Below are 13,113 nucleotides of genomic sequence, written 5' to 3' on the forward strand. Positions count from 1 at the left end.
TTGGCAGGCTGGGGTTTGAGCCTGCTATTGAATGACTTGCCACAGTTTGGCATATCGAAATACGTTTTATTGGAATTTAATTAGTTTTCTCCGTGTGCCCTGGCAGTAAGAAATCCATGAACTATAAGCATACTAATACATTTCTGCACAGCTGAACTGGCTATTAATTTTCTTTTTCTGTGGTATAAAATCATCCTCCGCGTGGGGAGGGGAAAATAAGAATGTGCCATTGTCTGCTGCCTTGATGTGTAAAGACCAGCAAGACAAGCCTAAAGCTTTTTCAAGCTTAAAAAATTTAAGACCTGTCTTTGACTGGAAAAGCAATTAAATGGCCTGTAAGCTAAGTGTGAAAATTGAGTAATGGAGGAAAGAAGGGTTTGTAGTTGGTTTTTTAAATGTTCTGCTATTGTTAAAGTCTGTTTAACATTAGTGACTGGCATTTTTAAGAGAGTGCCTCTGATCAGAGATTCAGCATGAAAATTTGTAAGACTGAGACCTAACAATGTGCTTTGGAGGTGCTAGAATATCATTAAATAAAACCAGAGAACATTAGAGTCGGCAGTCTTTAATTCCTTTTTTATTTTTTTATTTGTTTTTAATCTCAAAGCTCTTTTGGGGGGTGGCTGGGGAATATTGCGGTATAAAGAGCAACAAATCCCTAGACAGCCCAGTAGAAAAGGTCTTGGAGGTCACCTCTAATGATGAGCCAATGATATAATGGGTTTGCATTACATTATTCATGTCATCATCTTTCCTCCACGTGAAAGCTTTGGTTTGTGGAGACATCTCCAGTATGAACTGGGCAGTGGGCTTACATTCAGCTGGGAACTCTCATTTCAGAAATGGGAAGTGGGATTCTACACCTGGGTTAATTCTGAAGCTCTTTGGCTCCTCAGAGTTGAGGAAGCCATCTATCCATTGTGGCTTTTTATAGCTTTGGTTTGTTTGTTTGTTTGTTTTTTCCTGAGCAGCTTGGGTAGTAGAGTAGGGTAAGAACCTGTCCAAGGGTAATGACAGCTGATTCAGTTCATGTTCCTGACTGGCCTGTTTCTTTTTCAGATCCCTTGCAGTTGGCAGTAAATCGGGCTACAAATTCTTCTCTCTTTCTTCTGTGGACAAATTAGAGCAGATCTATGAATGCAGTGAGTATCTTCTTTTATCTTCTCAGTTGGCTTAATTTGGGAAGAATAAGAGGTGTTTCATTCACCTTTCTCAAATAAGAAGACAAAACATTGATTATCTTTTTCTTTAATCCCAATATTTGCTGTTACAAAAACACTTCTTAACATAATAGCTGCGTGTTTACTCATCCAAAAGGGAAAATAATCCAGATTCCAAAGGCTTCTCAAAACTGATCACAGTTGTCAGATATGAGCTGAAATAGTGGGAGGCTTGGGGGGAGAAGTGATATTCCCCATTTTGCCAGCAGTGCAGACTTCCCTTTTTTGAGGTGCTAATAAGTAAACTATGAATGTGATGCGTGAGTATCCTTGTAAACTCTGTGTGAACAGTTGGCACCTAGGGCTGTGACATCAGCATTTATAGTAAGATCCCAGTGTACCACGCTACATGACAGCATTGCCTCAACTCCATTCCCACAGTGACCTGACCCTCTGGCATCTTAAGTTTGAAAATGGTGTGTGATTCAGATCCACATTACCTGTGGTGACAGCCCCATTCTGGACACGGTCGATGGGGAGAAGTAATTGGGAGGTTCAAATTAGGCCCCTGTGGTCGGGTTAAATTGTGTTGCAGTTACATCTGCCTGTTTGAGTCATGGTCTGGTTGTACTGGTTCATCGGTGGTGTGAATTCCATTTTATGCCGTTGAGTTTAGGTGCCTGACCTCTGCAGTATGTTAGGCGCTTCCAGTATCTGGCCTGATACCACCCCAGAAGACCGGGTGAAGATGACTCCTGTTACACGAGACACTGAATAAACACACGAGAGACACTGAGCTGAACTTTGCAGAACTGCTGCTTCTAGGTAGTCCTTGAAAGAAAAAGTACAGCTGGATAAAGTGCCTTGCTCAAAACCCTGCAATAGACTGATAAGGCAGCTGGGATTGGAGTTTAGAGCTGCTGGTTCCAGTCTTGTCTTCAGGCTCCTCTGGGATTCCTGTATTGGCTTAACCTTTTTGATACTGTCAGTTTTCTTCCCTGAGTGTTAAGTCTGTAAATACAGAGCACAGAGCGTGTGGTAACATTTAGTAGAAGATTTGGTGGTTTGACCCATATAAACCAGCCTGCCTTGACCTTTGCTCATGGGACGTGCAGGGTCTGCGGCAGATGTAAATACTTGAGATCTTCCTGGGTTTGGATGCAGTTCAGTAATTGTCAGTCTTGGGCTTGCAATATCGGTTTTGAACGAAACCACTAATGCATGGATGGAAGGCTTCCTGCATATTGGGTACCTCCTTTCCTCATGGAGGGCCTCCAGTGCCCCCTGCCTTCCTATTTAGTTTAAGTGTGTCTCAAGACTTCATGTTGGTTTGATTGAGCACTCTTAAGGACCCTGCCCTCCCCTCTGTACAATTGATTTGCCAGTTCTTGTGCAGGTGTCTAAAGTGAACTACAGAGTATGCCCCAGCTGCCTTGGTTTGAGAGTGCAAGTGGAAAGAAGGGGAGATTTCTTTGTTCCTGTTGCTGACTTCTGCTGTGACTCTCTACAAATCATCTTAACTCCCTGCTCAGTTGATCATCCTGTAAAAATAAGTATTAGATTGGAGGATGCTTTAAGGCTTAATGAATGCTTATAACATGCTTCATGTTCTTGGATTAAAAAGGGAATAAAAGCAGAACTGATGATAATCGAGCTGGTTAGAAGCAGCTCTCGCCTGTGATGCTGCGTGCTTGTGTTTATGGAGCTGTAATCTTGTTCTGCATTTGCTTGTTTTCCCCTCGCTGCTAATACTTCAGTCATTTTGCAGTTCTTCTTGTTCTTCCTGTATTTTGAGTCTGAGTTTCTGGCACTGCTCACTTGTGTGGTGTAAAGGAAAAAATACAAACAGATGAAAACCTGTGACTGACAGCATTGCTGTAGCACTTAACGAGTGCTTCTCCACTTAGGATTAATTGAGGTCAGGATGTAGGCTGTGCTGTGTAGCCTGGCACTGGACTTGAATGGCTGCTGCTCAGGAAGGACCAGACTTGGCAGCTGTGAAGAGGTGTTATCACCCCTTCCTCTTGGGAAGGCAAAGGAGCAGAGGTGCATCCTGTATTTTTAAAGCAAATTTAATTAAACGCCCATCAGAAAGCCTTTCTCTAAAGGTAACTGTATTGTAGTAAGTCTTTTTACAGTGAGACTGAAGGATTGTTTATACCTTTGAAGTGTTTTCCTTGTTGAAGGTTTCTTCTGTGACTACTCAGATCTTGATAGTGCTCTTCCATGTGGGTCTTCCCTGCTGCCTGCGCTGATGGGTAGCAGTAGCATGGGACAACAATTTTTCCACCTGGATCTCTGCTGCTGTTCCTCCTTGGAAACACCAGTTCTCTTGCCTGCCTGGGAGAATCACAAATCCCAGAAGCTGTGATCCATACGGCTGCCCCTGAGTGGGGGGAGAAGCTGTGCTGGCCCAGGAGCAGGGACAGTCAGACTATGGATTTGGGTGTCTCTGCTGGTCTTCTGCCACTTATCAAAGGGTGCCATCGTTATGAAGGGCCCCAGGCTCAGACGGGAAGCTGATGACCTATACTGGAAACTATTTCAGAATCTTTCATGTTACTAGTCTGATTCAAGGAGTGTGGACCTCTGCATTTGAAACTCTATGCATAAATTTATGGAAGCAGATTTTTATATTTCTTTTTCAAGTTTTGTGTGTGGCAACAGGAAAATGGAGAACAATTCCTTGAAAACAAAGTAATTGCTAAAATGCATTATCCCTGTTGCATGAGGAAACTGAATTTTCAAAGCCTCCGTGAGCTGTTTTGTCTTCTCTGGAAAAGTACCACATTAAATCTGATTTAGATATTGGTCAATTACCTTGCGTAAAATACTGAAGATGCTTAGTATAAACCTGCTCCTGTTCCATAAGAGGCTATTTCTCTCTCTACTCTTTCTTGAAATAACTGCCCAGAAAAAACACTTTGAAAGCAGACACGTCACCCAGCGATGACATTGTCATATACTGAGAATGTTGGACAGAACTTTTCTTCAGGGAATTTCTGTCACTGGTGATGAGGACAGTGCCAGTTAATTATTTAATGTGTCTCTCGGCCAAAACAGAAGCCTTCAGAAATAAGCTTTATTTTTTTTCCTGGCAGTTTTATGATTTGGAATGTGTTAAGCATTGAGCTAATCCAGATACTGACTTCTGAACAATTCGGTTGTTTCCCTGGATCAGGGCCAAAGGCCCAAGTCACTGCTTTTGGTTCAGTTCTAGTTAATAGAAGGGCTGGCAGAGCCAGTGGCTGTGGGAGAGCTGCAGAGTGGTAAAAATCTCTCCAGCTTTCTTCTGCTTTGAAAACTACGTCCACCTTGTCTCTGGGGCTTTTGGAGGGGAGCTTCAGAGGATGGGAGCACACGTGGGTGTGGACTCCTACCAGCTCGATCCAATACTGAGCTCTGAGACTGTTGCTTTACCAGGAAAACTGGACTCTCCTGCTTCCCGCTGTCTTCCCCACATCTCAGATCTGTTCCTCCTTTGCCTCCAGTGCTTCCACTGTAGAATGCCTGTCAAGAGTGACGCTGGTTTATGGCTGTGCTGGGCTTTGGGGATTCCTGTTCAAATTGTTTTTAGGGACTGTCGAGTCTTTTGATGGTGTATATAAAAAATACTGATCAGAGGCTGAAGCAGTCTTATAACAAAGGAGTTTAGCAGCTGCTTTGGGTACAGAAAGCTTGCTTTCTTCATGGAGAGGTTGCAGAAACTGCAGGTTGTTTGGTCATCAGAAACCCTTCCAAGCATGGTATAGCTTTAAAAAATAAAACAAACCACACACAGAAAAAAACTCAAACCCCTTTGTGTTCCCAGATTTCTGTGGAGATGATTGTTAAATTCTGGAATTTGACAAAATGCCATTTTTTGTACCTTGGGTATTTTTTCTGTTTGCTCTTGGGTAGGGGGGAGTAGATGTTCTGTTTTGAAGCATAAGCTTGCATGACACATCAAGGTGGAGAGGAGGAAATCTTTGCAAATCAACATGCACTGGGTAGATTTTCTGCTTTAAAAACCTGTCCTGCGTCCCACCCTGACTCTGAGCTGTTGTGGCAGAAAGCTTGAGGAGTTAGACTGTATTTTCTTAGTGTTAACCTGTTGATGTGCATCATTGTTCTTCCCTGAAATCTCCCTCTGCGTTTCTCCCTTGCTGCTGCGGTTCCTCAGCTGACACTGAAGACGTGTGCATTGTGGAGAGGCTGTTCTCCAGTAGTCTGGTGGCCATAGTTAGCCTTAAAGCTCCACGCAAGCTGAAAGTTTGTCACTTCAAGAAGGGGACAGAGATTTGCAACTACAGTTACTCCAACACCATCTTGGCTGTCAAACTCAATAGGCAGGTGAGTAGTGATTTGACGAGGGGCAGGGTGAATGGTTGGACTCGGTGTTAAAGGTCTCTTCCAACCAGATGATTCTGTGAAAACATGGGAAGGGGTTGTGGGTCATCTTCTGGCACTTCTTCTGCTGATGGAGGTCTCTTCCTCTGACAGAATTGCTGTTTGAAATGAACTTGTGCTTTTCCAACTGTAGCTTCTGTATGACATGTCAGTGCTCATATGAAGGAGAAAATATTTTTATGTCCTTCCTTGCCCCCAGAAATGAGTGGCGGGAGGGTGGGATTCCTATCTAAAATCATGAGGGAACAGTGGTATAGTCTACAAAAGTGTGAATGAGATGTTGAAGAACTTAAAGTTTAAAAAAAAAAAAAAATTCTCACAAATGAATACAAGTAAGTAATAAGCCATATAAATTGTTTAAAAAAAAATCTTGTATGTTTTTTCTGTTCAGCTAAAGCTGAAAATTATTTTCATATGTAGATTGGCCTCTTGTGGGGGGATGGGGGTGGGGAAATTCATAAGGGCAGGTACAGAAAACTCTTATTAATAGCTTTAAATGAAGGTGTCTGCCTTGCTGACTTAGAGTAGTAATGAGATAATTTTCATTTAAATCAATTTGCACTAGTGTGGTTGAGAGGAGTCAAGTGCCCTGGTCAGTTCAAGGGACCAAGTATAGTATTGCGCTGTTGAAGCCTTGTCAAGAGGTGTATCTTGTGTGTCTTCTCTCAGACTCTTATTTCTGCCCATCAGGTGGGTACAACCTTTTCTTTCTTGGAAGGTACCTACTGCATTGTTGGATACAATTTTTTTAGGATTGATAAATTAACATAAACTCCCATTTGATACCAGTATTTTGTCCCCTTTCCCATGTCTAGAGGCTGATAGTATGTCTGGAGGAGTCCCTTTATATACACAACATACGAGACATGAAGGTATTACATACAATCAGAGAGACCCCCCCCAATCCTGCAGGTAAGTGTGCTGTTGGAAGCCAGCGTGACTCAGAAGCATGTTCTGTGTCAAGGTGTGACGTTTCCCGCAGGGAGCTGTGTCATTGTTAATTCCACTGTCAAAGAAAAGTAACAGTTAAATACATGAGTGTTGTCTTAAAGTCCACCCGTTCAATCCAGATGAGAACAAAGGGCAGACTCTGCCATAGGCTGCATCTTCCGAGCATTTTAGACTCCTCGAGTGCTTATGTTGAAGTATTAGAAAGGAGAAAACATACAAATGGGGTTTGGGCTCTGTCAGGTTAATGCTTTAGGAGTCAGGGCAGACAGGGGAAACTCTACTGCTTAATTTATTGCAGCTCTTGGTATTCTTCCTTTTCTACTTGACATTAAACCTTAACTTAGGTTAAATAGTAGAATATGTTTCAGGTTGACTCTGACATTACTCATCCTTTTTCTGTTTCTGCTGATACCTCATGAGGATAACTTGAGTTACCCTGGTAATATTCAAGCACGGAGTCAAAGTTTTGCTGCATAAGTCTCGGAATTTGCCTCTTTGTCATTCTCCTTCTGCATCTCTTCTAGGGTTGTGTGCTTTATCAATAAACAACGATAACTGCTATCTGGCCTACCCAGGAAGCGCAACTATTGGAGAAGTACAAGTCTTTGACACCATCAACCTGGTAAGGACCTTCCTGAACGCCGCTTCCGCTTGCAAAGATGCAGGTTTTAGAAATGACTGAACTTGCTCAAAGGGGAATTACCAGACACTCAAGTTCCTCTACATCCATTTGCAGTATCTGTTACAGCTGGGCTCCATAGAACATCAGCAAAGAAAATACAGATGCTGATCTAGATTGGATGGGTCAAGTTTGGCAGACGGGTGGAGCAAAGTGAAGTAATTTCTATTTGAATTGTCTTAAGCATCCTTCTCCTTTTTGTGTATGTACATGCTGCAGTTATAATGTACTTCTGCTTACCAGTTACTGAATCAAATACTGAAGCTGTAGTCCACAAAGTAAGGTCCATATTTGTCTTGAATGCTCTTAAATACTCGGTCTTGAGTTGGAAACATGCAGCTTTTAACCTGTACTGTACTGAGGTTTTGTTTTATTGATTCCAACCTACAGAGAGCAGCTAATATGATCCCAGCTCATGACAGTCCCTTGGCTGCTTTGGCATTTGACGCAAGTGGTACTAAACTTGCCACTGCATCGGAAAAGGTAAGGTGGGTTTTGTTGACCTGCCAGCGATGATAAAAATGAAATGTGTTTCTGAGCATTTTAATTGTGCACCATTGCATGTGCAAGTGCCAAAAAAAGGAGACTTAGAGTTCCAGTGGCAGATCTAAGTTAAGAACTGTTAATGATATTCGACACAATTTCCATGCTGTGAAATGTTGGATAATGGGGTTATTTAAATAAACAGATTTTAATCTGGCCGTAATCAGGACAGTCCTCTAAGTGTTCCTCTCATTAGTGCAGGATACTTACTAGAAATTAGTGGCCTTGTTTTGATGCTGTGTGCCTAATGAAAACAAGAGAGTTAGAACAGAGAGGAGTCTTGCCAGCCTTTGGCACGTGATGACAAATTGCCCAGCTAAATTGTATAAATTAAAGTCTGAAGCCTCAACTCTTTGAGTTAAGCTTAGAATATAAAGGTGTAACTGGTTGCATCTGATAAAGGCAACAAGACACCCGGGTGACTCTGCTTGTGGTACTTGTCTGGTGTAATCATTTTCATGATCAAATGTGATAAGAAGGGCTGTTCTTGATGCATAGCTTGTTCCCTACATTAGTAGAGAACCTCCCACCTCTTGTTTCTGTACTCTTCAAATGCATCCTACGAACAAGCTCCATAAATACTTCATGCTAGTCTGGGGTGTGCATCAATGGCAGTAAGTTAACACCAAAATGGTTTGCTGCTTGTAGTTGTACTGTACTCACTAGAGCTGTGAACAAACTGGAAACAAATTTTTTTTTTTTCCTTACAGGGTACAGTAATAAGAGTGTTTTCCATTCCAGAGGGACAGAAACTCTTTGAATTCCGAAGGGGAGTGAAGAGGTAAAGTTCAGCTGGTCTAATTATCTGAAGCACAATCCTACAGCAGACCTCCAGTATGTTCTGTAACTGAGCTGGCATCCTGATTTTTTTTTTTTTGCGTATTTTCATCTTCATCCATCCCTGCCGGTACACTTAACAGTTTCAGCTTGAACGTCTTCCAATTTCACTCCTTTGGACTTGACTGTGCTACAGATCAATCCTGCCAGAATTGTACTCCCTCTTGCCTTTTACAAATTTATTGGTCAGGGAACTTGTTTCAAGTGGGTCACCTTTTGAAAGACATATTGCGTTCTTGCAGCAGTTGGAAGCAGTACATCGAATATTCTCCTGCTAGTGCTGTGATCATTGATACCCATTGTGAAATGGTGCTGTGATTTGTGGTGGTAGCAACCCTGTAGTTCTGCTGTACTTTAGGCAGAGGTACAACTGAGTTCAGATAGTTACTAACTGACCCCCGTACCTGGTGTACGTCGGAGCTGAACGTCAGTCATGGGGCTTTTGAAGTGCTTTAAGAAGATATCAGAGAATTCAGAGTGCTTGCTGCGGAAACATTCTTTTTTTTATGAGTGAAGCAGTGGTGACTGAGGAATCGGCTTAATTATTATTTAAGCCAAATACTTGGGCTTAATTGCAAGTCACCTGCAATCTCTGACAGGAGGAGGGGAGCAGGTGACTGTACCATGTAGCCACAGTTCTCCCAGCTCTCACAGTATGGTTCATGTGAACATTACGGAGCTTCTTAGAGGTGAAGGTGCAGGAAGGCTCCTACCTACCAAAACAGAGGAGCAATGTTCTCATTTAAATTGAGTTAGTTAATGCTAGCTGCCTTCTTACACCAGCTGGTATGGTCCTAGAATGTCAAAACTAATGCTTCATTGTTTTTCCTTCCTTTATTTTTTCCCTCTAGGTGTGTGAGCATCTGTTCGTTGGCCTTCAGCATGGATGGCATGTTTCTGTCCGCATCCAGTAACACAGAGACGGTGCATATCTTCAAACTTGAGACTGTGAAAGAAAAGTAGGTTTCAGAGGTGCCTTGGAGTTTTTCAAGGAAAAGGCTTTAAAATTGCTTTTACTCAACAGGATGAGTCCTCCAAAGTGCAGACAAGCTTCTTTTGAACACTCCTGTAAAGGAAAGGGCATAAGAAGTCACTTGGGAATCAGCAGCTGTAGCTGAGCTGCGTATTGTTCCCCCAGTGAATAGAGAAGGCATTTCTGCCGAAGAGAAATTGCCCATCCTTGGCAGAGGAATGTGGAGCAGCTTTAATGTCTTCAGTTACATTTGTGGTTCACCTCTCCTGACATCTGTATGGGACGAGCTATCTCAGTAATGCCTCCCAGCTGCCTATAAGGGCTTTGAAAGGCAGTTTTGTAAAATATTGCTGGTTATAATTTGAGAGAACAGTCTTACTTGGGTTTCTGTGGAAAAAGTTATTTGCTTAGTGATGAACAGGTGAATAAAAGCTTTAAGTGTTGCACTTTGCAGCTGATCTTGTGCTTGTATAATAAACCTTATGAAATGCAGTTTTATAAGCAGACGTATCAGTTTACAATCAAACATGCTTAAATAACAGGCTGAGGGTATTGTAGAACGTGTTGTGCCCTGTAGCATAAATGAAGTGCATCAGAGTTCCCGAGGGTGTTTGTTATTTCTGAGGAGAACCAAGTAACTGCTTAATATTTTTAAAAATAATGTTTCAGAGTGTTTACACAGCTTTGTGTCTAATATGAAGGCAAAGTCAGTCACTTTTTTGTTCTGACTCGTAGACCTCAGGAAGAGCCTACAACCTGGACAGGTTACTTTGGAAAAGTGCTGATGGCCTCCACAAGCTATCTGCCCTCTCAAGTAACAGAGATGTTCAACCAGGGTAGAGCCTTTGCTACAGTCCGCCTGCCCTTCTGTGGGCACAAAAACATCTGTGCACTTGCCACGTGAGTGAAGAAACTGAGCCTGCATTCACTGCCCCGCTGGGTCACCAGGTTGGGTTTTGGAGAAGCTGACACCGTAGGACGTCAGCTCGTCTCCAGCTGAACGGGTAGTACACAGAGTGGGGGATCACCTGTGATTATTGCAAAGCTTCTTCCAGCTTAACTGTAACTGTTAGAGCTAGCACCTCCCAGTCCTGTGAGAGAAGAGTGTTGAGAACAGACCCCTGAGCTTTTGCTCCTGTTGGTGCTAGGGGCAGTGATGCTGTGTGTTGTGTCAGTGAACTGCAAAATTAGGCCCTCCAGTCTAACCGTTAAAGAATCTGTGAAAGCGAGTTCACGTTGTTCTTGTTTCCAAAACAGTAGCATTCGCTAAAGTTAACTTGAAGGACTAAATCTAATCTTTATGCTATCTTCACCAAAGGCAGGTCCCACTTGGCACAGCTGCCAAAGCAATAAGCTGAGTGGTAGTAAACTTATTTTGTGGGGATTTTGGAGTTTTTGTACTAAATTGACTTCACCTCTGTGCTCTTGCTCCTCTGATGTCAAATCACCCCTTAAGCAATAATTAAGCCTTCTAACATTTACGAAATAAGTAAATACTTCCCATTAGATTAGTTGTCTCTGGAGTTGCGTGATGCTTGGTAACGGGATGGAAACCTCTCAGGCTGTTTTGCTGGGTTATACAGAAGTTGCTTGATTCCTGTGGCATCCCATTTAACATGGTTTTTTTTTTTTACACCTGTCTTTCCTAGGTGCTCTAACTGTTAATAGTCCTGTCTAGGCACAAGAATGTGGGATATAATGGTTTACAGCCATGGGAGGAGCATGTGCTTTCTGAAGTTCTAACAAATCTGTTGCTCTCCTCTAAACCTTTCTAGAATCCAGAAGATCCCTCGTTTATTGGTGGGAGCTGCTGACGGCTATCTCTACATGTACAACCTAGATCCCCAGGAAGGAGGAGAGTGCACACTAATGAAGCAGCACAAGTAAGTCCACGTTAGCTGAGGACTGCTGTATTTTATTCTGCTTGCAAAATCCAGTTTGCTCTTCAGCTGAGTTCTGTTCTGCAAAAGTCTTAACTTGGAGCAGCTCATTTCTTGATATGGATCTTTTTCCAGACCTCTGACATGAAAGGGTAATTCCAGAATCCCCCTGCGCCTGCCCTCCTAGTGTCTGCTGCGCTGAGCCCCGCTTTACCAGCAGAAACTGAGCACTGCCGAGTGCAGGGAAGGATCAGTCGCCGTTAGCTGTACGATCCTGTTTCCTCTGACTTGGCAGTTCGAGTTGAGTTACTTAAACAAGAACTTGAAATGCCTGACACTGTCCTCTTCATCAATAAATGAGGCGTTTAGAGAGATGAGAAAGAGATGTTTATCTGACTCCACAGAGGGGAATCTGGCCTACGAAATTTTCTGTGTTCTCTCTCCTGGTGTCCTTATTCAAGTTCCTTGCATATAGGCCAGCCAACTACAGCTCTGCACCTGTACTGTGGAACACTTCGTGAAATAGGAAGAGGTGTTATTTTTTAATAAGGTTTGGCAGGGAAAGCTGGGGTGATACAGTTGCATCACTTGCATGATCAGTCATAGAATCAAAGCCAGTAACTCGGCTCTGCAGCTTGGGTCAGTCTAACTGGTCAAAAAGCATACCTTTATGTGACCGCTTTAAGGTATGGCCTCTGGTTTCACTTGTAGATGAAGTGAAATCTCAGAGGGAAGTTTTATCAAGTTAGTCTCTGAGATGCTGTAACACCTTCACTGGAGGGTTTTTTAGTGTATGTGTATGAAGGAGCTGCTTCTGTTGTTGACAGAGCTCAAGAGCCAATCTGTAATATTGCTGATTTGAATAGTTATTGGTGGGGCTTTTTTAATCACTCTTGTTTTGAGTCCTTTTTTTTTCCCTAGCATCAGCTCCTAGGGTTTAGATCCTGATGCCGTGTCAGAGGAAGCATGTCACTGGTGTATTTTCAGTGTTAAATACAAAGTATTGTCAGATGCCTTCTTGACAGCCCCTGGAGTGGAGGGACCAAGTTCCTCCTGTTGCATATGTATATTCATTATTCTTGCACGTCTAATGAGATATTCTCTAACTGCCACCTGCAGCTGTGTCATGCCCAGGCAGAACACCTCTCCAGCTAACCTCTCTCTGCTTGGTAGGCTCGATGGCAGTATGGAGCCAGCCAACGAAATCCTAGAGTCTGCATCCCACGACCGGCCATTAGTAGCGCAGACGTACAGTGCCGCTGTCACTAAAGGTACATATGTGCCTTCCTCACCCACAGGGCATGGTAAGGAGAGGGCTGGGGACGGGCCAGGGAGCGCCTGTGTGTATTGCTTCATTCTAGGTGGCTGCGCGAGTTCCTCTACTTCAACCCTGAGCCCCTCCTAACTGTAGGGGTGATGTGGAGCATTGGTGAGCAGTAGGAAAAGAGCACTTGCGATACGCAGTAGCCCCACGTAGACAGATCCCTCACCTTTGCTACTGTCTGAGTAGAACTTTGTCTTGAATTGTGGTCGATTACTGTAGTGGTAGTTGCTGTTCTTGCCACATGGCTTTTGAGGTGCGCTAGCGCAATTACCTCATACGTGAGTTCTGCATCCAGACCTCATGCAAAGCATATGAATTATAGCCCCCCTGCTTTTTTAACAAGGTTAGTAAGTGCTCCTATCGTCCCCCTATGGAAA

At 43.1% G+C, this 13,113-nt stretch overlaps 1 protein-coding gene across 1 annotated transcript in view; it reads left to right on the forward strand.

Moving 5' to 3' along the window:
* Positions 1-1,059: 1,059 nt before the first annotated feature.
* The window catches only part of WIPI2 (WD repeat domain, phosphoinositide interacting 2), a gene marked incomplete at its 5' end in the record, with an annotated part of 13,430 nt that continues 1,376 nt past the window's right edge, over positions 1,060-13,113 (forward strand). Inside the window, 10 exons of the mRNA XM_010142764.1 lie at positions 1,060-1,142; positions 5,323-5,492; positions 6,365-6,461; positions 7,025-7,122; positions 7,570-7,662; positions 8,433-8,503; positions 9,411-9,518; positions 10,268-10,432; positions 11,308-11,415; positions 12,586-12,716. Coding sequence (XP_010141066.1) covers positions 1,060-1,142; positions 5,323-5,492; positions 6,365-6,461; positions 7,025-7,122; positions 7,570-7,662; positions 8,433-8,503; positions 9,411-9,518; positions 10,268-10,432; positions 11,308-11,415; positions 12,586-12,716 — 1,124 coding nt within the window. The remainder of the gene's footprint in view (positions 1,143-5,322; positions 5,493-6,364; positions 6,462-7,024; positions 7,123-7,569; positions 7,663-8,432; positions 8,504-9,410; positions 9,519-10,267; positions 10,433-11,307; positions 11,416-12,585; positions 12,717-13,113) is intronic.

This window comes from Buceros rhinoceros, unplaced genomic scaffold, assembly GCF_000710305.1.
Source record: "Buceros rhinoceros silvestris isolate BGI_N320 unplaced genomic scaffold, ASM71030v1 scaffold10329, whole genome shotgun sequence".
Taxonomy (NCBI): domain Eukaryota; kingdom Metazoa; phylum Chordata; class Aves; order Bucerotiformes; family Bucerotidae; genus Buceros; species Buceros rhinoceros.